The sequence below is a fragment of the Microtus oregoni genome, unplaced genomic scaffold (genome assembly GCF_018167655.1).
Source record: "Microtus oregoni isolate MIOR12 unplaced genomic scaffold, Mior012 000024F_ref0000369, whole genome shotgun sequence".
In the NCBI taxonomy this organism is placed as follows: Eukaryota; Metazoa; Chordata; class Mammalia; order Rodentia; family Cricetidae; genus Microtus; species Microtus oregoni.
Genome location: NW_024543083.1, coordinates 9582112 through 9605613, shown reverse-complemented (window position 1 = coordinate 9605613; position 23502 = coordinate 9582112). Strand labels below are relative to the sequence as shown.

Genomic DNA, 23502 nt, shown 5'->3' with positions numbered 1-23502 from the left:
ACCATAAGCGGTTTCCAGAGTGTGTAGGCAGGGTTCCAGGGACATGTAAAAGGGTGACAACTGATCTCACTGGTGGCTTTTTGAGAAGCAACCTCAAAAAGGAGAGCATTTTTATGATCCCAAACGCTTTTTCCACTAAATTTAATCAACAGCCTAAACTGACAAAGGGCACCTGACTTTCCATAAGCGATACTGACGGACAGCCTTACCACCGGAGGCCTGCTCTTTGTGTGCCAGACTTTAAGAGCCTGTATCTTGCGGGTATCTGTTAACAATAGGCTCATGGGCAGCGTCAGGTAAGCCTGTGTGGGCTAGCTTGGGGATTGTCTTAGTTATTTGCCTGTATATTGTTCTCGAACGGAGAGGACAATTCTGCACTCTCCCCTCCCACGCTCTGGTCCCTCCAGCCATAAAAATCAGTGGATATCAGTTGTATTCATTCTGCGTCTCTAACCCAAACTGACCTGAAAAAATTCTTCCCTTAATGTACGATCATTCTTGAACTCCCCCGAGCTATACAGGGAATTCAGACTGACGTTAAAGAATTCCTTCAGCAAATAGAGTGTTAATTATCCTTTGTCCATACCACACAATGAACCCATCCTTCTAGGTCAGGAGCTGCTAACCCGTGCCCCTACCAGGGCAGCCAGTAACATCGCCAGCGTCACTACTGACAGCCTGTGGTTTCAGATCTGCATCCTCCTTCCGGAGGGAGACCAGGTTTTTTTCTGGGGTTGATTTGTGTGGTGCCATCATCTGGAAAGGTTGGCAATTACCAGAGAGCAAAACCTTCAGGAGGCACTAACAATGCAGTTCACCAACTGAGCACAAATGTGTAACCTCTCTGAGACCAGCTCCACACAGCCAGGTGTGGCAGACTCGCTTCTGTGGCAGGCAGTACACACCTCGGCTGGTCACACAAGGCCACAAGGCTTTTCAAGAGAAACTGCAGCTTGGCTAACCATGAGTTAGGGATCTAAGTTACTCAGTCCTTGAGCCTGGATTTCTCCAGACCCCACTATGTCCACGTCATCACTCACTTCCCGTCCCAACGGTAAATGATAGGGCAGATTCTCAGGGCAGGCAGCCTAAAGCTCCAACTGGATTCTGAACTCATCTGAAAAGGCCCGTTTCCCCTTCCTATGCTTTTAAAGGATTTATTTTTATTATTTTTTAAGTGCAGGTGCATGTGTTTGTGCGCATGCTCATGTGTGTGTGTGTATATGCATGTGTTGTGTATGTGTGTGTGTGTGTTTAGGTATGTGTTTTTGGGTGCAGGTGTCCACAGAGACCAGAAGCATTAAGTCCCTAGAGCTAGAATCACAGGCAGTTGTGAGCCACACTCAATGCATGCTGGAATCCAAACGTGGTTCCTCTGCCAAGACAGTATGTACCCCTAACCATGGACCCATGTCCCCCTCTCCCACACACACGGTTTAATCTTACATCAGAACAGCCTGAAACCTTCATCCTCCTGGAACCAGGGAGCCGTACTCAGAAATGGAGCAGCCTCCGTGACTTACCAGGGCCTCTGCACTCTGACTGCAAATAATCATTTCCTCTCTTCCTCGGAGAGAGAGGAGTGTTCTGACTGACATTTCAGAAACTAAGTTCCCAGTGCAGTGTGGAACACAACTAGAAAAAGATCCAGGGAGCTGAAGTACTGAGAAAGAAAGTTAAAAGGATTCAACTTCTACGGGGCCAAGAATAGTTCGTATTTAAGGAGTCAAATAACCTAATAGAACATAAACCACCAAAACGCAGTTCCACTTAACCCAACAGGCTGATACTATGGGTTGTATTTACCCCTCATTTTTGGCATTCTCTCTGAGGCAGGATTTTCCTCTCGTTTCTCTTCATGATCCCAATGATGAGACTTAGGACAAAAGGCAGAAAGATGAAGAAGCCCAGGATCATCCAGCTGTCCTGATGCTTGCTGAAGCGCTTTGCCGTCAAAATTATGTCTGGAAAGGAAACGCCAGAGAGGACAGGTTCATCTGAAGCTCAGACTCCTTTTTTTTCCACTTTAATCTCATGTATGCATAATGTGCTTCATACTTTGGCAAACTGCAAGCAACTATCTTGGGGGAAATAAGAGAACACTTCAAAACTACATGGCATGTTTACCATATGTCTTTTTCTGCATATTTATTTAATATTCTGGTGCCCCCCTACTTGTTTGGAGGGATGTTGGTTTCGTGTGGTTCATTGGTTACATCAATAATTCAAAAGATGCCATTGAACGACCTCTCCACATCCCTGGGCTCTAAGTTGTTCTAGAATGGGGGACAAGATCACCGTGTCCACAGCAGAGATCTGCAGATGACCACATGCTGGGTATTTCAAATGGAATGTGGCAAGGAAAGATGCTGAGGGCTTCCCCACTAAGCCACAAATGCTGGAGAGTCAGGTCTGCTCAACCTGACTCAAATTCTTAGTTTATCTATAACTTAATAGTTATTTTCATTTAAATATTTTAAAAGTCACTACGTTAACAAAGTTTAAGTGAAAATGCAAGAAAATTTTGTTATAAAAACTTTTGTCCACTGCCTTGCTAAGTAAATTCCTCTCCTTAGATGCATACATTCTTATAAAACTTCATCTTTCCACGCAGTACTAACGCTTTAGGCACACAAAGCCTCCTCCTTCCACCTTCACCACATCTGCGTGCATGTGCTGAGGATCTTGGAATAAATACAACCAAGGCAGTGAGAGATTTAGACAATGAAAGATTTAAGACACTGAAAAAAAAAAAAACCCTGAAAGATAGATCACCTATGCTCGTGAATTGGTAGGATTAATACTGTGAAAATGGCCAACTTAACAAAAGAAATCTATAGATTCAGTGTGATCCGTACCAAAATCCCAATGCAATTCAAGTTCTTCATAGAACTTGAAAAAAAAAATAAATCTCATATGGAAACACAAAAGACCCAGTAGAGCCAAAATAATCATAAACAATAAAACAATTTGCTGATCATATGACCATCCTAGATTTCAAGTTATGCTACAGAGCTATAGTAATAAAAGTCAGCATAGTACTGGCATAAAACATTGACCCATGGAAAAGAACTGAAAACCTACACACAAGCCTGAACTGTAACAGGCACCTGAGTTTTGACCAAGAGACCAGAAATACACATTGGGTAAAAGATAAAATCTTCAATAAATGGTGCTGGTCAAATTGGCAACTCCAAGTACAAGAATGAAGCTAGATCCTTATCTCTCACTCTGCAAGAAAACTAAATTCCGAATGGATCAAAAACTTCAACATGAGACCTTAAACCATGGATCTGATAGAAGAGAAAACAGGGAATAGGGTTTGAACTCAGTGGCACAAGAAAGGATTTCCTGAGCGGGAGCCCAGGGGTGGAAACGTTAAGACCAACAGTTAACAGGTGGGGCCTCGTCAAACTAAGAAGCCAATGTACAGATACACAGCAAGGGGCGTGGTCAGCTATAGGCAGCCTACAGAATGGGACAATCTTTATTAGACACATGTCAAAGAGAGGGTTAGTGCCTCAGACATATAGAGGACAAAAAAAAAAAAAAACAACCTCCCCCAAACACCTGAACATCAAGAGAAAGCAACAACAACCAAATTAAAAACTGGTGTGTTGAACCAAACAGAGTTCTCAAAAGAAGAAACAAGTGGCTGAGAAACATTTTTTTTCTAAATGTCTGACATCCTTAGCTGTTGGGGAAATGTAAATTAAAACTCATATTATCTCAGTCAAAATGGCCAAGAAAATGAAAGCAAAATCCCCCAAGCAGATGATGACAGATGCTGATGTGGATGTAGGGGAAACAGTTATTCTCTACTGGTGTGCGGGCAAAGTTGTCCGGCCACTGTGGAAACCAGTGTGGAGGCTTCTCAAACAGCTCCACCATCTTGGGCATCTACCCAATGGACGTTGCATCCTGTTAGAGAGATACCTGATTGCCCATGTTCAGTATTATTCTGCTCATAATAACTAGGAATGGACACGGCCCAAATGCCACTGGCTGGTGCATGGATAATGAAAATGTAGGGCATTTACACAATGGAAGACTATCCAGAAGTTAAGAAAGATGAAGTCCACAGGTGAGTGGACGGAACTGGGACAGAGCATTCTGAGTGGGACAACCCAGACCCAGAAAGGCAAACATTACAGTTTTTTTTCCCCATTTCCGGGTATTGGCTTTGGGTCTTCAGATATGTGTGTTTTATTTGGAATAGCCACAGAGGTCAGAAAATTAATAAAGGGACATGGGGGTTTTTTTAAAGGAGGGGGAGAGGAAACAGTGGCATAAGGGTGAGAGGGGAGTGATACAACCAGAAGGAGGGAATGGGAGGGCAGAGTGGGGGAATACGGGCGGGGGACAATAAGACTAAGGACATTTTTTAAAGTCATATGCAAATTTACACTGTAGCAGCTTCCTAAAACATATACATACACACAGAACGCAGCTGCAATGGACTTATGCACTAATGGGGTGACAAAGCCTCTCCTAGACACCAGGGCCCAGCAAGTGACCAGTATCTGGAATAGGTTACCTCTTTTGGAGTATTGGACCCATGATGTCTCATAGTTCCAGCAAACACTACAGGCCAATACTCTTGGCTATTCCTAGAATGAGAAGGTGAGTCCCTACTGTCGAAGACACCACACGCTTGAATCATAGGACATAAAAATAGCAGTCTGTCACCACCTAGAGGTTTGGTGTCTACTGGGTGGCTTGCGCAGTGCTGGTGAGTGCTGTGTAGACAACCGGAGGGAAAAGTAAGCCCAGGTCTTCCCCAGCTGTGAACCATGAGAGCTACAACAGTGCCTGGCCTGACAGGGAACTGTGGCTAGAAATGTCACCACTACTTGGAGTGAAAAAAAAAAAAGGGAGGACCCGAAATTGGTTAGATAGGGAAGCAGCCGAGGTTCTATGGAGAGCTGAGGGAGGGTAGTGCATACGGCCAAAGTGCTTTGTTCGAAATCCTCGAGGAACTAAAAACTGAGAAAAATCTTAAATATTTTTATGTTTTATTAAATATATTTTATTATTCTGCTAAGTGTAGATAATATTAAACTGACCCGGAATCATTATTCCCATAGATTTGGCACATCCTCCCATCCTCATCGGAGAAGCTTCTTTTTGCAGTAGGTGAAAGTTAACAGAGACTCATGCATGGTCAAGATGCAAATTATAAAACTGCAGAATGCCCAGCCATAAATGAGACAGCCACACCATACCCCTTCCCCAGCAAGACCCAAGATTCCCTGCAGACAAGGACAGAATGATTGGTAGACTTGGAGGTGGGGGATGACTACAAGAGACTGTCGCTTTCCAGACACAGCAGGACAAATAGGCACTCAAGAAGCTTTGACTGAATGCCCCAGACCTGTGCAACACTCAGCCAGACAAACACATGACGTGGAGGGAGGGGACACAAAGTCCCACCCGTGACAGAGTCAGTTGATGGCTGCAGGGAGAGGGAGAGTTGAGCTTCTTCCGTCACGTAAGCCCCGGTACATAGACCATGTTCTAGTGGAAGGGCACACATCCAAGAGTATATGACCAGTAAAAACCGTACTTCATGGGTTGCAAAAAAGAGAGAGGACCCGAAGTTGGGTAAATTAGGAAGAGGGCGTGGATTCAGAAAGAACCAAGGGAGGGTGGTAAATATGATCACAATATAAGTTATTCAAAATCTTCAAGGAACCATTGAAAAATATGAAATAAAAATTCAGTTCTGGGAATTTTCAACTACAAAATCCTTTTCATTTCAGTAACCACAGAGTTTCTTCTTTTCTTCTGTGTTCTCCTGGTGACATAGTTGCAGTGCAGTGGGCAGGATGCCAAACATTTGAGTCCTTCTCCTTGTCCTCTCTCCCTTCCCTTAGTCCGTAGCCATAAACCTAATGTTTCCTCTACTGCTCCTTCCTGATTAGACTATGGTGCTGACAGAACTGGCTGAGGGGAGATGACGTCCGTCAAGGGGGGAATCTGTCTCTCACACTCATTATTCCAAATACTTCCCATGACTAGAAGACTGGGTCTCTTTGGTTGACGCGTCATTTAATGATTCCAGCCATTCTCTCCCCCTTCCTTTGAAAGACCCTACAGACCCCCTCCTCAAAACCTGCAGCTAGCATGCTCCTGGGGGAACGTCCTGTTTGCTTTAAAAAAATTCTCCGGATCAGCAGCCAGCCTGCTCCCATAAGAACATCCCATGTGCCTGAGAGAGCAGGAGACAGAGATAGGAAGACTGCAAGGCAAGATGTCAATAAGATAGGATATCAACAAAGCAAGTTAGCTATAAGATAGGAACAGGATGACTGTTGCCAGGCATCCATGCTGAGAGAGGAAACCATTCATGCCCCCGCCTCATTCCAATAACCACGCTTTTGCTTCTGTAAGCTTGCTTTTGCTCTCCCCTATAAGAAGCCCGCCCTCCAGTTGACAGGCGTGCAAGTCCTCTGAAAGGCTTGCTGCCCGCAGGTACCTGTGTTTACTCAATAAACCTCTTGCTAATTGCATCCTGTGGCCTGGTCTCGGAGTGTCCTGGTTCTGGGGTCTTCATCAGAGAGGAAAGGTCCTCTCTGAGGGTCTTTCACCTTCCTTTCCTCGGTTCTTCCATTGCATTGACAGGAATGTCGAAGCTGTCTCACCAATTACCCTTAAGCCTATACTCCTCCAGTTACCCATAGGTCTATACTCTTTTTGACAAATAGTTCATGCAGTTTTCTGATATTATTCTGTCCTGACTAGAAACAAGAATCTAATTTTCTGTTTTATTTTCTGCCTTTGTTTTTCAGACCACATTTCACACTGAAACCCAGGTTGGCCTCAGACTTGGAGCAATCGGCCTGCTCCAGTCTCTCAAGTGCTGGGATCTCAGGCAGGAGCTACCATGGCCGGCTTCAACCACTCCTTTTTTTAGTATGTTTTTAGCACAGGCGCTTGTCTCAGACACTGTTTCTAAAATGCCACAGCGCCCTGAAATTACACAGTGTCCTTTCCGTACTAATTGCCGAGGCCACCTAAGTATGAACTATGGATTATGAGCTCTTCGTGTCCTTAGTGAATTATAAACAGCATTATTTAAAAAAAAATGCCTTCGCATGAATTCCACAGAGAGCCAAACTGCTTGCTATTCAATTTCTTTTCCTTTGGGATAGCGTCTGGCTAGTTTTTTCTCAGCTTAGCTCAAGTGAGAGTTGTTTTGAAAGAGGAACTCTCAGCTGAGAAAAGGACTCCGAAATGAGTCTGCAGGGCATTTTGTTAATCAGTGACGGATGTGGGTGGTGTACCCCCGGGCAGGTGGTAGTCCTGGGGTTTATCGGAAAGGAAACTGAGCAGGTCAAGGAGAACAAGCCAGCAAATAACAACCCCACCGGCCCAGCAGCAGCTCCTGCCTCCAGGTTCTTGCCCTGTTTGAGTTCCTGTCCAGACTTCCTTCAGGGACAGAGTGTGGTCTGAGGACTACAAGGTGAAATAAATCTTTTCTTCCCCAAGTTGCTGTGAGTCACGGTGTTTTATCACAGCAATAGAGACCTAAATAACACAGATAGGGTCTTCCACTTTAGCCCAGGCTAGCCTCAAACTCGCAGCACTCCTCCTGCTCCAGATGCCTGCATGTTGAGATTATAGTGGTGTACCACTCTCGCTGTACAAATTGAAACAGATTGTGTTCATGCTCCCTTCAACGCTTGACTCTCAAAGGAATGTGTCCAGCATCCTTGAACCTCTTGATTCAGGTGCCAGGCATTATTAATTCACAACCATGTTTTAGTCATCGCTATTTTCAGATACTTGACATATGAGACAATTTATTCATTGTCCACTTATATATCTATTTCAGGTCAACCTAGCTAACGCCATTGGTTGTCAGGTAACCCACTTTCACTATTAAACTTCCATGTTATTGATTATTTAGACTTTCTGATCTCCGTATTATTCCTTCTCCAAATACCTGCTGACATGCTCGTGGAGGAGATATATGAAGGAATAAATGATTGTACCAGCGAATGGCTTGTGACCTGGCTTTCATTCACCATAGGAACAAGGGAAAATATGAGCACGTACTCAGAATGTGACTTACCATTATCGCCTGGTAGAGAATACACTTACATTTTGCTGCACGTTTTTCTAAGTCTCAGTCAGAAGGAACAGTGTATTCCAGGATTGCTTTTCAATAATTTTCTGTTTTAATAATATGAAATACGAACCTTGCATATAGTTTTCATTATTCTATATATGACTTTTTAAGAAATTTTACTTAACGACATTTCTGAAACTTAAGGAGTGAATTCTATTTTAGTTTACATCACTAAGTTGGTTAGAGTTGGTCAGAGGAAACTCATTACAAATATGGCACCCAGCTAATTTACCTTTAACTGGGCTGGGAAAGATTTGACAAAGATGTCTTTCTTCAATTAATACCACAGAAAACAACAGACTAGTTGTTTTGGGGGTTTATTTGTACTGACCTGATTTGAGAACGTTTCCATCGTCGATACTGCCCCCTGGTGACCCAATCTGTAATTTACAGTCTGGAGGCATGTAGTCAGGAAAGCATTGGCAATTACCAAAGTTATTACATACCTAAAGCAGAAAAATATGTAGTCATTTTGAATCGTCTTAGCAGGTAAATCTGATGTATGTGACTGAAATATGTAGACTACTTTAAAGGTTTTATAGCATCTCAGACATGTGCCAATTGTTTACAGCAATGGAAAATAGGAATTTGGAATTAAAAATATAATTTTTAAGTATATTCCCCATTTACACGGGTGAAGTGGCATACTTATTTATGAACATAATTACTTATAAATATGATTTATGTTAAGAAAACGGCAAAAATTGTACTAAACTAAATTTTTAGTAGGTCAGTGGTGATGCATGCCTTTCATACCAGAACTTGGGAGACAGTGGCAAGTGGATCTCTATGAGTTTGAGGCCAGCCTGGTCTACAGAGTTCCAGAACAACCAGGGCTACACAGAAAAACCCTGTCTCAAAAAATTTTTTTAAAGTATAGAAATGGAGAGATAGTCCACGCTAATGGAATGCTTTTAGGATGTTTGATCTTACCAAAATGATCCATAGATTCACCATGACCCTAAACCATCTCCTAGGCAAGTTATCTCATGATACAGACTACAGAGATCTGTCAAGCTAAATTATGTGTTTAAAGAAAAAAGGTCTAGAACAGCAATGCTTTTCACTGTTGACAAAGAGCTAAGATGAATAGCTTCATTTTATGATCATTTTATGAACCATAAACTATGGAAATCATAAAAATGTGACACTGATAAAGAAATAGAGAAACAAAGCCAAAGAATAGTAAAGGAAGTTCAATTTAGATCACATAAGTTAGTTTTCCTTTAAAAATATTTTATTGGACTCTACTCTCACCACTGGATAGGTCTGTCAGACAGAAAATTAACAGAGAAATACGGAAACTAAGAGATGTTATGAATCAAATGGACTTAACAGACATCTATAGAACATTCCATTCAAACATCTTCTCAGCACCTCATGGAACGTTCTCAAAAATTGACCACATACTAGCTAACAAAGCAAACCTCAACAGCTACAAAAACATTGGAATAATTTCATGTATCTCATCGGATCACCATGACTTAAAATTAGAATTCAACAGCAATACTAATTTCAGAAAGCCCACAAACACAAAAAATTTAAACAACTCTTACCTGAATCATCAATGGGTCAAGGAAGAAATGAATGACCTCCTAAAATTCAATGAAAATGACCTCACAACATACCCAAACTTATGGGACACAAAGCAGTGTTAAGAGGAAAGTTCATAGCACTAAATGCTTACATAAAGAAGCTGGATAAATACCACACTAGTAAGTTAACAGAACACCTGAAAACTCTAGAACGAAAAGAAGCAAGCTCACCCAGGAGGACTAAACAGCAGGAAATAATCAAATTGAGAGCTGCAATCAATGAAATAGAAACAAAGAAAGCAATACAAAGAATCAATGAGACAAAGAGTTTGCTCTTAGGTAAACCAATATAATAGACAAATCTTTATCAAAACTAACCAAAAGGAAGAGAAAGAATATCCAAATTAACAAAATCAGAAAAGAAAAGGGGACATGACAACAGATGTAGATGAAATCCAGAGAATCATTAGGTCATATTTCAAAAACCTGTACTCCACAAAATTGGAAAACGTAAAAGTAGTGGACAACTTTCTGGATAAAAATCACTAACCAAAATTAAATCAAGACTAGATAAGCAAATTAAATAGACCTATAACTGCTAAAAAAATAGAAACAGTCATCAAAAGTCTCCCAACCAAAAAGCATCCCAGGGGCAGGTGGTCTCAGTGCAGAATTCTACAAGATTTTCAGAGAAGAATTAAGACCAATACTCCTCAAATTGTTCTACACAATAGAAACAGAGAAACATTCTAAAATTTTTTAAGAGGCTACAATTATCTGATACCCAAACGACACAAAGACATTACTAAGAAAGAGAATTACAGACCAATCTCACTCATGAACATTGTTGCAAAAATACTCAATAAAATATTGGCAAACCAAACCCAAGAATGCATAAGAAAAATCATCCACCATGGTCAAGTTGGCTTCTTCCCAGAAATGGAGGGATGGTTCAACGTATGAAAATCAGTCAATGCAATCCACCATATAAACATTCTGGAAAAAAAGCCACATGATCATCTCATTAGATGCTGAAAAGGACTTCAACAAAGTACAACATCCCTTCATGATAATGGTCTTGGAGAGAGCAGGGATACAAGGAACATAACTAAACATAATTAAGACAATATACAGCAAGCCAACCACCAACATCAAACTAAATAGAGAGAAACTCGAAGCAATTCCACTGAAATCAGGAACAAAACAAGGTTGCCCACTCTCTCCATATCTATTCGATATAGTACTTGAAGTTCTAGATAGAACAGTAAGACAACAAAAGGAGATCAAGGAGATACAAATCAGAAAAGAAGAAGTCAAATTCTCACTATTTGTTGATAATATGATAGTTTATGTAAGTGACTCTAAAAATTCTACCAAGGAACTTCTAGAACTCATAAACACCTTCGTTAATGTAATAGGATAAAAGATTAACTCAAAAAATCAGTATCCACAAAGAAACCCTGTCTCAAAAAACAAAAAAAAAAAATCAGTAGCCTTCCTTTAAACAGATGGTAAATGGGCTGAGAAAGAAATCAGAGAAACATCACTCTTCACAATAGCCACAAATAACATAAAATATCTTGGAGTAATTCTAACCAAACAAGTAAAACACCTGTATGACAAGAACTTTAAATCTTTGAAAAATGAAACTGAAGAAGACACCAGAAAATGGAAAGATCTCTCATGGTTTTGGGTAGGTAGAATTAACATAGTAAAAATGGCAATCTTATCAAAAGCAATCTACAGATTCAATGCAATGCTCATCAAAATCACAGCAAAATTCTTCACAGACCTAGAAAGAACAATACTCAACTTCATATGGAAAAAAAAAACCCAGGATAGCCAAAGCAATCCTGTACAATAAAGAAACTTCTGGAGGCATCACAATCTCCGACTTCAAACTCTACTACAAAGCTATAGTACTGAAAACAGCCTGGTATTGGCATAAAAACAGACAGAGGGACCAATGGAACTGAATCAAGACACAGGTATCAATCCACACACCTATGAATACCTGATCTTTGACAAAGAAGCCAAAGATATCAAATGGACAAAAGACAGAATATTCAACAAATGGTGCTGGCATAACTGGACATCAGCATGTAGAAGAATGAAAATAAGTCCTTCTATATCGCCATGCACAAAACTCAAGTCCAAATGGATCAAAGACCTTAACATAAAACCAATCACATTGAACCTCATAGAAGAGAAAGTGGGAAGTGCACTTGAACTTGAAAACTTGGGCAGAATTCCAGGCACACATTCAAGATGGCAGTACTGGCTGTTTTTACATCAACTTGACACAAGCTACAGTCATTCAGAAAGAGAGACTCTCAACTGAGACAGATGCCTTTGTAAAACAGGCCTGTGGGCAAGTCTGTAACACATTATTTTTTGATGATTGATGTGGAGAGCCCAGCTCACTGGGGACAACACCACGCCCAACACAGCCATGTGGAGCAAGCCAGTAAGCATCACTCCTCCATGGCTCTGCTGAAATTCCTGCCTTCAGGTTCCTGGTCATAGTCATGTCATTTAAGAGTGGTGCAGCCATCAGTTCTCCAAAGCAGGAGATTGGAACCGCCCACAGTCACCTGCGTGGTCACAGTCGCCTGCATGGGTGGAGTCACTTACCCCATTCCCTTTGCACTTCTTAGTGGCATTACAGTCATTTCTTGTTAGATCAACTTCTTGGCAAGTTCTGTTTATGCAATACTAAAATTAAACATAGGATATTTCATGGTCACAAATGTCACATAAAATAAACCACTATTTGTAACATAAAAGGGACATATTTGTTGCATAAAAGATGTCCAAGGTCTGCTTATCCATTTTGCTTTGATTCCAATACCAATGTTCTAGCTTTCTAAAATAAGCCCCTCAACAGCAGTGGTATCAAAGCAGGAGGAGCCTCTCTACTGGGAGCTAGACAGGGACTATGTGTGGTTTGAATTTTGATCCCTATAGTTTGAACTGACTGAAATCCGCATTGCATTTCCTACACTGTCAATATTTGTTAATGGATTGTTGGATAAAAGTCAAAATTGCCCCCTTAAGGTTGGAGAATAATTTTTCTTATGTCTCAAATACAATTCATAGGTTGCTTTGACTCTTTGCGGTAGCATATATCAGAATTATAAGGTAAGAGAAATAGTTTAACTTTGTTTTTTTTTTTTTTTGGCAATTATCAAATCTTGTCCTGTCAAAGTAGCAATCAAATGGTAATCGGTAATCTGGGTATGTAATTATTTTGGTCTCTTTTAACTTTTTCTATTTTGTTGGGCTTTGTGGCTTATGTTTTTCAATTGTTGACACAAGATGTAATTAAGTAATTCACAAAATGAATACATCAAATGTGGATGAAAATGAGATCTTTGTATTTATTCAAAATTAACATGTAATCAATAAATAAATCATAACTTGTATATACTAACCTTTCTTTGATCCTTACATTCAATATTCAATGTAATATTAAGTATTCTAGCTGGAGCAATTTAGGTGTTAAAGAGAAAGAAAAGATATTCAAATCATAAAGGAAGTAATAAAATTATTTGTTTGTAGATGACATGATCATATATGTAGACCTCCAATGTACGCAGACAGACTATACAGAGATGCCCATGTCAACACACGCAGACTGACTGACTGTGGACAGATGGCTATGTAATCACACACAGGCTTGTAGACGGCACAAAGATATCTATTTATATACACATAGGCTGACAGATTACACACAGATGGCTTTGCAAACACAGGCTGACACACTACACATAGATGTCCAAGAAAACATACACATAGATTGACTGACAGACTGTAAAGTCATGATCAGGCAAACACACCCAGGGTGACAGACTGTCCCCAGATTCATCTACCATAGTCTCATGCTGCACACTGACGCCTTTGCAAACACATGACAACTTACAGACTGCACGTGGAGGTAGTGCAAGCACACACAGATCGGTAGACTCCTCACAGATGCCCATGAAAACGCACACTGACTCATAATACACCGATGAACGTGCAAACACACACAGACTGACAAGCTACACACAGATGTGTGTATATAAACACTTGCGCTAACACACTACACACAGATGAGCATGGGAACACACAGGAAGTGACAGAATGCACACAGATGGATAGGCAAACATACACAGAAGGGCAAACCACACACAGATGCCTGTGCAAACACACAGACTTACAGATTACATAGAGATACACAGACAAACACACACACAAACTTGATACATCAATGAATTCAGCAGTTTCAGGATAACATATCAAGTTGAAAAAAATCAGGTACATTTCTACCAATTAACAATGGACAATTCAATAAAGATATTTAAAGTTTTTGTCTTTATAATAATAACACAATATTTACTTAGAAATAAATTTAGCCTAGCAGGAAGAAAGAGACAGGTTTGGGCCATAGACTTGAAAAGCTAATTCCCCCCTGCCAGGCAGTAACCTGTGTCCCTGACCAGGAGCAAGACACTATCTTCTACAAACTAACAGCTGTCACTTTAAGGAATTTTTTTTTTGTCTGATTCTCCATTCACAAGGCAATCATGCTTGGCACTGTTGGAAGTTTGTCTGTTCCCACTTAGATGATGAGAAAATCTGGCAAGCTGTCCTGGCAGCCGTGGAGTCTGGGCACACTATCTGGGGTGGGCTAGGTCCCAGTGCTTGGAGCTCCTACCTCATAGTCCTGTGTGGAATTCTGATCAAGGTATCTGGGGCTACTATCCTATTGGAAGATCTGAGTTGAAAGATACACCTTTGCTAATGGCTTGCTCATTTATTTGGGGGTGGAGTTCTATTCTTTCCTGATCATCAGAGTAGGTCCTACGTACATCTCAGGCTCAGAACTGTGGGTTTCTCCATGCCTACAGCTTACAACATCAAAATATTCTAAGACAAGGGAAACAGGCCAGGTCCACCATGTATGACACTTCCCTAACCTGATATTCTAAACCTTCTCTTTACTCTATTTGTGAGAAGTGAGCTCATAGATGTAGCTCATGAGGAAATTGGCCACACAAGGCAGGCAGACCCAGGAACTGGGTTACTCAGAACAAATAAGCATCTCTGGGATTCAGGAACCTCTGCTTTTGGAGTTTTGAGTTGGCTCTGTAATCTCCAGGTAAAGTGCGCTAAAGTGTTTATAATCACTCCTTTTAACCTCAAAGGGCTATTTGTGTGCTTTCAGAGCTGGGTCCCCTCATCCCCTAGACTGATAAACTCTGAACTTTGTTTGGTTCTGTCTGTGTATAATGACTACATGAGTGTAATGTGCGCATGCGTGTACACAGCTATGCTAACACATAGGAGCCGATCTCTGTGCAATAGCCGTTAGCCACGCTTTCCTAGGTCGGCTTTGGCTCTTCCAAACTGCTCACACTTACATTCTGATTCAGATACATAGCACATAATTTATTCAATATGGATATGGCTTGCAGCGAAGCGAAGTGAAGTGAAAACTCAGAATTTACTATTGGGAATGATTAGGTCTAAAAATAATAGCACTTGGTGGTTAGTAGACTCGTGTCAAAAACTTGTACGTTTTAGCTGGGCAGTGGTGGCACACGCCTTTAATCCCAGCACTGGGAGATAGAGGCAGGCGGATCTCTGAGTTCAAAGTCAGTTTGGTCTATGGAGTGAGTTGCAGGACAGCCAGGACTACACAGAGAAACCCTGTCTCAAAACAGGCAAGCAAACAAACCAAGCCCAAGCCCACAGTTTTTTCACATAGGGACTGAGAAGAAGCAATGCAACCCGCTAACTAAGGTTTATTTCACACCAAGTCGGAAAGGAACACAAGCTTCAGGGTCAAACTGTGATCACCGTCCTGGAACATGGCTGTGGTAATTACACAGCGAAACGTAATCCTCAGCCTCTTACCATCTGGGGTCCACACACAGTGCCATCAGCCACAAACGCATAATCTCTGCCATCTGACCTCATAGATAACCCAGGAGGCGTGGACAGGCACACCCTGTTGTGGACGTATGAATATACCACAGACCGGGCTGCGCTTTTTTGATTCTTGTGTGGCTGGAAGCAAGCTAATTTCCCACAGAGAACATCCCTGGAAATGGAAAGGACAAAATTCATCATTTTACTTTTCAGTGATCCCAGCTTCCTTAAGTATTGCATGGATAGTGGCCTGAATGCTTGACTCGTGTTGTAAAACGGGAAAAATGACACAGCAACAACATTGTTTTATGACGTTATAAGATTTTTAAAAAACATAAACGGCTAAATGCAAGCAGATTAATTAGCACTGTGGCAGAACTGAGGTGTATCTACTTAGTTTACACATCTACACATGACTCTGTTTTCTAGTGCAGATCTTCAGGGACACTTAGGCTGACTTTAATACAGCTCAGTCAGGCTGGACCTGTCACCTGGAGTTGCCCAGTAGTGGCAAACCACGTATTTTTTCAGTATCTTTTGATTATGTGCCATTATTATTATATGTATATTATTATATCCCATAGAATTTAACAATACATTTGTCACTCAAAACCGTGTGTACATAGGTGCCCATACATGTATGTGGGCGTGTACATGGAGGCCAGAAGACAGCAATGGGGGTTAGGCGTCAAGTGCCAGTCACCTTTACTTTTTTGTCTTTCACTGGCCTTGGGCTCACTGAGTAAGTTAGGCTTGGTGACTAGTGAGTCCCTGAGAGCTGCCTTTCTCTCTCTCTCTCCCCAGCACTGAGATCACAGTGTCGACCACCACATCTTAGCTCTCTTCCCATGAGTTCTGTGGCTCCAACTCTAGCAAGACTTTACAGGAGCTAGAATTTTCCCAGCCCCTTGTGACTTTTTAAAAAAATACCCAAGTAAAATTCTGGCAGCATTTGCTACAGGGCCGTCACTCCCAGTGCAGAACCAGGAGCTGTTTTATGCTATAATAAACCACGTTACAATAGTCCAATCGCGCCATTGAGACATGCTCTGTGGCTTTACATATCAGTCATTTGGAAATAACAAACAAGGTGAAAATTTCTTTTCTCTCAAAAATCATCTGTTTTAAAAAAAAAATCAAAATACTCGCTTTAGGATACCTACAATGACAGACAGACTTAAAACATGAGCCAACTTTAATACTTAATTTAGAATAGAACACCCTATTTTCTGAAAAGTGGGCAGTTCCTCTTAATACATTTCATCCTATTCCTCATTCAGTCGAATTCTTAGGGGGCTAAAGGGGAAAAACTGGAGGAAAGTGAAAACTCTGAATTTCTATGAGATTACACACACATACACGTGTGCATGGTGTTCATAGCCCATGCGCACATGAGAGTGTTCATGCATGCATGAGAATATTTTCCTATCATACAATTTGATAGTTGTTTTGATTTAGTATTTGTCACTTGTCAAGCAACAGGACTCAGAAAAATAACCACACTTTACATACATACTTTTGTGCACATTGGGATGAATTTCTAAAATCACAGCTTGCCAGTTTTCCACGTGGTGAATTAACTTTTTCAAAACAGGCATAGGAGGCCCCTTTCGAACCTACAATGGGAAACATGTCGTTTAGGTTATTATCCTTAATGCAGATTACGCGCTCTTTAGTCACGGACTAATAAAACTGTCCTTTCAAAATAGGCATGCGAGCTTGATTTTCATGGGCAACGTGCCAATGTCATAACACAAAACAAAAGGGATCATATCCAGTGCTAGTAGTTACATTGATATATTTACGTATTTCTTTGTTGCTCTGAAACAAGGTGTACTATACATCTCAGACTGGTCTTGGCCTCAAAAATCTCCTGCCTCAGCCTCCTGAGGGTTAGCATTAGATACATGGCCATCTTTGCCCCCTTACATTTTTTCTAAAAATATGTACTGTGTGTGTGCCTGCGTATGTGCATATACATGTGCCTTGTACCTGTGTGTGTACATGTCTCTATATGTAGAGATCAGAGTGAAAGATTATGTATTGCTCCTCAGGCATAATCCACCTTGCTTTTGATTTTTTGATTATTTTATTTATGTGTACACATGCCTATAATATTCAATTCTCTCAATTGGTGATCAGATAAATAACCAAATCTGGCCTGAACAAATTACAAGAGTGGTTAGAAGGCTCTCTCTCCCTAGATGAAGACGTACAGGCACCAATGGCGGATAAAAGAGGGAAAACCAGTTTCTCCTGTATCAAGCTCTCAGGTAATGTTACTCAATCCCAAGTAATCTTAAACACATGCGCATATGCGCAACACCAAATGGGCTCAATTGGCTGTACATACACTACATACGTGCATATGTTTGAAACAATAAAGAAGAGGTCATGGACTTGAGAGATGGGGGGGCATGTGAGGAGTTGGAGGAGCAAGGGAGTATGGAAATCATGTAAATATAGTGCTCATGTCTGAGATTATTTAAAAATTACATTTAAAAAGAGTTTAAACAGAGTTAACTCACAATAAGGCAACTTAGCCCCAATTAGTTTTTATAAGGTAACAAGTCCAGTGTCAGGAACAGGTTGCCTCTTAGCGAGGTCCTATAGCTCCCCAAACATTATAGATTATTGCCATTGCTCTTGGCTACTTTCCAGAATTTAACAGGAAAATCCTGTAGCTGAAGAGGCTACCAAGCTGGTACGACCTGGAAGTTTCATCCTTACTGGCTAGCTTTAATGGTGCTAGTACATGATACGCATGTTACCAGAACAAAAAAAGTCATTATCCTACTTATCCATCTGCGATCTTGTACACTACAATTACAAAGGCCTGGCGAGATGTGTACACTGGTACACTGGTGGTACAAATGTCCTGGGAGTCACCAACCACTTTCTGTTTGGATGTAAGACCAATCCCATAAGCTGGAACAAATAGCTGGTACTGTAATTTGGGATAAGAACATGTGGCTAGACAGCTCATATTGCCTAGGGGAAAGTGTATTATTCTCACAACATTAACTAGATTCCTAATGACTTATGAATATACCCATACCCACTCTGTCTGGAGCATTTTTCTAAAGGCTCCCTCCCCACATCAGGCCACCCTTCATGCTGACTGTGGCAGATTTTTCTTACTCTCTTCTTCTAAACTCTATCTTAATGAAGTTCCTCTCCACGTTTTAATTGGAAGCCAATCTTTTCCTTTAAAGCCCAGTCATGTTATCTCAGACAGGAAACTCTGTCCATCCTAACTGTTTTCCAGTCATAGCCTACATGCCCATGGGGTTCTCTGTTCGTCCTGAAACGTATTTCCTGTTATTTCCCAAACCCATTGCTCTGGTGTCTAACATTGCCTTGTAAATCTGATATGTATTCAAACTATTTTAATCATTCAACGTATAGATAATCATATTGGGGCACACTAAAAAACACCAGCAGGCATGCAGGAGTCTTATCTGGATTTCTCTAAAATGTTATTTGAAAAAAATATGAATAAGGTCAAAACAGGAGGATGGTGAGTTCAAAGTCAGCCTGGACTATGTAATGAGACTGTCTCAAACAAACAAAATCTGTCACAAATCAGAAGCAGGAGTTCTGGCCAGGTAGCCTGTGGCTGCTGTTGCATTACCAGTCCCTTGGTCAGAAAAGAGGTTACATGTGAATGGCATTCACTCTCAGCTTTGTAAGGCTCATGTTTTCAATGCTGGATTATGAATGTGGTGGATAATAGAAAATTAAGCCATCACTATCAGCTTATTTGCTACTCATATTTTAATATAATTTAGGAGGAATGGGCAACATATTTTTTTTTCAAACCAAACCTACATGGCATTTTTCTTGGAAATTTTCAATCATGCTTTTAATTTTTTTCTTTAATTTCAGTTTATCCCTCCTTAAAACTGTGACCCAGGCTCTTCCTCATTGAGGCCCTATGGCATATGATATATACTCTACAGAGCAGTCCAAGTGCACCACAAATACAAAAGAAAGCAGTACCTTTTCCAAATAAACCAACACACTGGTCGTTGAGAGCTTGGCACTGTCCGTTGTAGCAGTACGCAGATCCCAGCCTGCACAAATAACCATTCAGCGCAAAGGTGTCAGGAACACAGTGGTTAGAGGATCCATTGCAATATTCTGTGAAGTCACATTCTGGGTCAAGAGCCTTCCTACAGGGAGTGCCTGCTGGTGACAGCTAGGGACAGGAGAAAAAAGATCAGGAGCTGCGAATGACTCTATAATTATTGGTCAAAGGAGTCAGCTAAACGTGTGTGGTTGTGGCTGAGGGACTGACACCTCCCCAGACTAAGAATTCTAGAAATGGAAATCCAGGTAAAATACCCACTGGGAAGCCCAGAGAAGGGCAACTGTCTTTGTGATAGACACAGATCCCCACGGACAGCAGGCTGGCAGCTGCCCCCAGCCTTGCGAACTCTGACATGAGCAGCATGTGCATTGAGAAGCACAGAACATTTGGTTCCACCTCTGATGCTGGCAAGACCCGGAAACCAGGTCCAGCTTTGACTCTTACTAGCTTATTCGTGTGGGAGAGACAATGCGTCTCTTTAATATTTGCAAATTCGTAATGAAGATCACATTCTCATTTAATGGAACGCATGCTTAGAATACTGCATGATCAGCACATCTCACCACCACCGTTTATTATTCTGAGAACAAAAGGGTCTCTCTGCATAGTTCAGATCATTTTTATGGCTGGTTGAACACATTTCTCATCTGTTGCCATCCATAACAAAATTTATACTTTCCAAATGTTGAACTACCCTATGTATTAAAAACTCAGATACACACACACACACACACACACACACACACACACACACACATGCACACACATACACAGACTATAGCATCTGTAATTGAACTAATGTTTAATAATGAAAAGATAATTAATAAATAAAGAAGTATCTTTAAAGAAATGAAAGAGAAAAGTCACAAGTAGGAGTTTCGTACCCTGGAGATATACATCGAGATGAATGAGAGGGCCAGCAGGACGCTTCAGTGGACAAACGTGTCCACTGCCAAACAGGATGAGGACAAGGGCCCAATACCTGGAGAACTCATGGTGGAAACAGAGAACTGGCTCTGACAATTGTCTCTCTAGCTTCCACTTATGCTGTGGTGTACACATGACAATTCATACACACTCAAAATACTTTTTAAAAACTAATGGAAAATAAAGCCTTTCCTAGGCAAACAATAGCTGAGAGAACCCACTCTCAGTAGACCCAGATGATACAAAATAGTCAAGGGAGGCTTTCAGATATAAGACATGCAGCATAAGGGGGGGTGTGGCTCAGTGATAGAGCACTGGCCTAGCATGCACACAGGATGGGGGTGTGGCTCAGTGATAGAGCACTGGCCTAGCATGCACACAGGGCAGGGGTGTGGCTCAGTGATAGAGCACTGGCCTAGCATGGACACAGGATGGGGGCATGGCTCAGTATATGCCTAGCATGCACACAGGGCAGGGGTGTGGCTCTGTGGTAGAGCACTTGCCTGGCATGCACACAGGGCAGGGGTGTGGTTTGGTATATGCCTAGCATGCACACAGGGCAGGGGTGTGGCTCAGTGATAGAGCACTGGCCTAGCATGGACACAGGATGGGGGTGTGGCTCAGTGATAGAGCACTGGCCTAGCATGCACACAGGATGGGGGCATGGCTCAGTATATGCCTAGCATGCACACAGGATGGGGGCATGGCTCAGTATATGCCTAGCATGCACACAGGGCAGGGGTGTGGCTCTGTGGTAGAGCACTTGCCTGGCATGCACACAGGGCAGGGGTGTGGTTTGGTATATGCCTAGCATACACACAGGATGGGGTGTGGCTCACTATATGCCTAGCATGCACACAGACCTGAGTTTAATCCTTCACAGAATAAAGAAACAAACCACTAAATAAGGGAAGTGCAACTAAAATATAAGAAATATGATAATCCACAGATATTTGCAAAGGGAAATGAACAGAGTAGAAAATGGAATTCACGGCGTTATCGTCTTTCTCCTTGTGTGTGAACTAAAGGGTTCAAAGGTGGCGACAGCATTGATGCCTGCAGGAGTGTTTTACGTAGCTCGTGGTAGTTTATCATGGAACCTCTAGAGCCCACATTCTGTGGATCATTCCACGCGGTTTTAGTTAATCTCGTCTTGTATTACTGCGGCTCAACTTCCCTTTGCTAAGTACCAGCCACTCACCTCACAGCTTGGTGTGCAACATCGTCCACTGCCACACTTTGCAGTGGCTTTCAGCCTGCATGTTTCAGAGTTGCAGCACTCTTTAAACTGGCATTCCTGCACTTTCGAAAGAAAATGGATTCTGGTTAGGATAGATGCCCCAGCTCTCTTTCCTTCTCCCCTTCTCCCCTTTCTTTCTGAGACAGGTTATCATGTAGCCAAGATTGCTCTACAGTGCAGTGGAGGGTGCCAGTGGCCCCCCTCGCTTTCCAGCCCCCACCTCCCAGGCTCTGGGATTTCAGGAAAGCACCACCACCCACAACTTGGTAACTCTTGCCCTTTTATCTCAACTTTAATTCATATGCTGTGCTCCTAATTACATTCAATGAAGCTTCACTAGCCTCAGCTTTCATTATTTCCAGAATTTCCGAAAGTATGTGGGACTGAGAGCACTAAGGAACTAGCATTTAAATCAGTTGTTGATCTCGAACGTAAAAATTTTGGTGATTGACTCAGAATCTACTAATATGGAATGCATTGGGGTTGGGAGGAGTGTGACTTCCCAGGAGAAACACCAACTTTCTTCAGTACTCTCATTAATGATTTGTTTGCTACACATTTCTATTGAGAATGAAGCTAAACTTCAGAAAGGAAACCAAGACACATGAAGTATTTATTCACGGACCCTTTTCCCATTAATGGTGTTGGCAGTGGCCTGTCTATGACATAAGACACCTCCATTTGCTCGCCAAGTAACAGAACATGGAGTCTGTATATTAAGACGGCGTTGGAGGCTTCTGGTGCCATGGCTGTTTGCAATGCTTCCGTGATACTGTTGCTATTCATGGTTAAAATGACCCCCACTTCTCTTGAATTCTCCGTCTAAGACATAGCAGTCTCTCTTATTTTCTATCCTGGAAATTTCAAGTCTTTCTGATTGGCCTTTATTCTCTGGATGACTCCGACTGCCCATAAAATAGGGGACCAGTATGGGAGGTCTATAAACTTCAGAGTAGGGCCATCTCAGGAGGTCACAAGACATTGAAAGTATCAGTTGTAGATTTTGTTTATAGACTAGGCTTGAACACTGGGAGCAGCAGTAGACACATGACGGGCAGTAAAGCCCAGAAGGGTCAGCAGTCTCAACCTGCAGGCCAGTTCCAGGCCATGCTGGGCTACACAGAACCATGTCGTGCAAAGAGATGTGGGAAAGCAACGGATTTATCTTCATTCCCACATATCAGTTTTACACTAAAGATGCCACGGTACGCCCAGCATGTGCTCTGACAGCATGCTCTGTGCTCTTTGGATTAGAACAACTATGGTCAAACTTGAATGTCTGGTGCTCACCACGTCACTTCCACAGTCACACTCTTCATTAGCTTCCACAATTCCGTCTCCACACACAGGCTGACTCTGTGGTGATTTTTGCACATCTGAAAGGTTGCCAAGACATCCCTCAAAAAATTTTGGAGCGTAGTGCTTGTAGTCATGCATGCTACAGTTGCTAAAAGTCTTCACCCCACTGGAACTCCTAAAGCAAAATAATAGTCTCAGAGAAATAAACTTAGCTACCAAAACACATTTAGACAATGCTCCATTAGTAAATCATAGAACCCACAAAGATGAAACAAATAGAAATATATACCTCAGCAGAGGGTAAACGTTGTGGAGTAAGATATGTCTCTGTGTCGGTTTAATATAAAGATGAGTGGCC

General features: G+C 41.7%; 1 protein-coding gene across 1 annotated transcript in view; it reads right to left on the bottom strand.

The window, feature by feature from the left end:
* Positions 1-1809: 1809 nt before the first annotated feature.
* Positions 1810-23502, bottom strand: part of LOC121462142 (disintegrin and metalloproteinase domain-containing protein 18-like) — a 64822-nt gene continuing 43129 nt past the window's right edge. Inside the window, exons 13-20 of the mRNA XM_041673558.1 lie at positions 23136-23319; positions 21807-21902; positions 19588-19786; positions 17102-17201; positions 15571-15757; positions 12304-12384; positions 8466-8580; positions 1810-1964 (exon numbers count right to left, since the gene is read on the bottom strand). Of these exons, the coding sequence (XP_041529492.1) occupies positions 1810-1964; positions 8466-8580; positions 12304-12384; positions 15571-15757; positions 17102-17201; positions 19588-19786; positions 21807-21902; positions 23136-23319 (1117 nt within the window). The remainder of the gene's footprint in view (positions 1965-8465; positions 8581-12303; positions 12385-15570; positions 15758-17101; positions 17202-19587; positions 19787-21806; positions 21903-23135; positions 23320-23502) is intronic.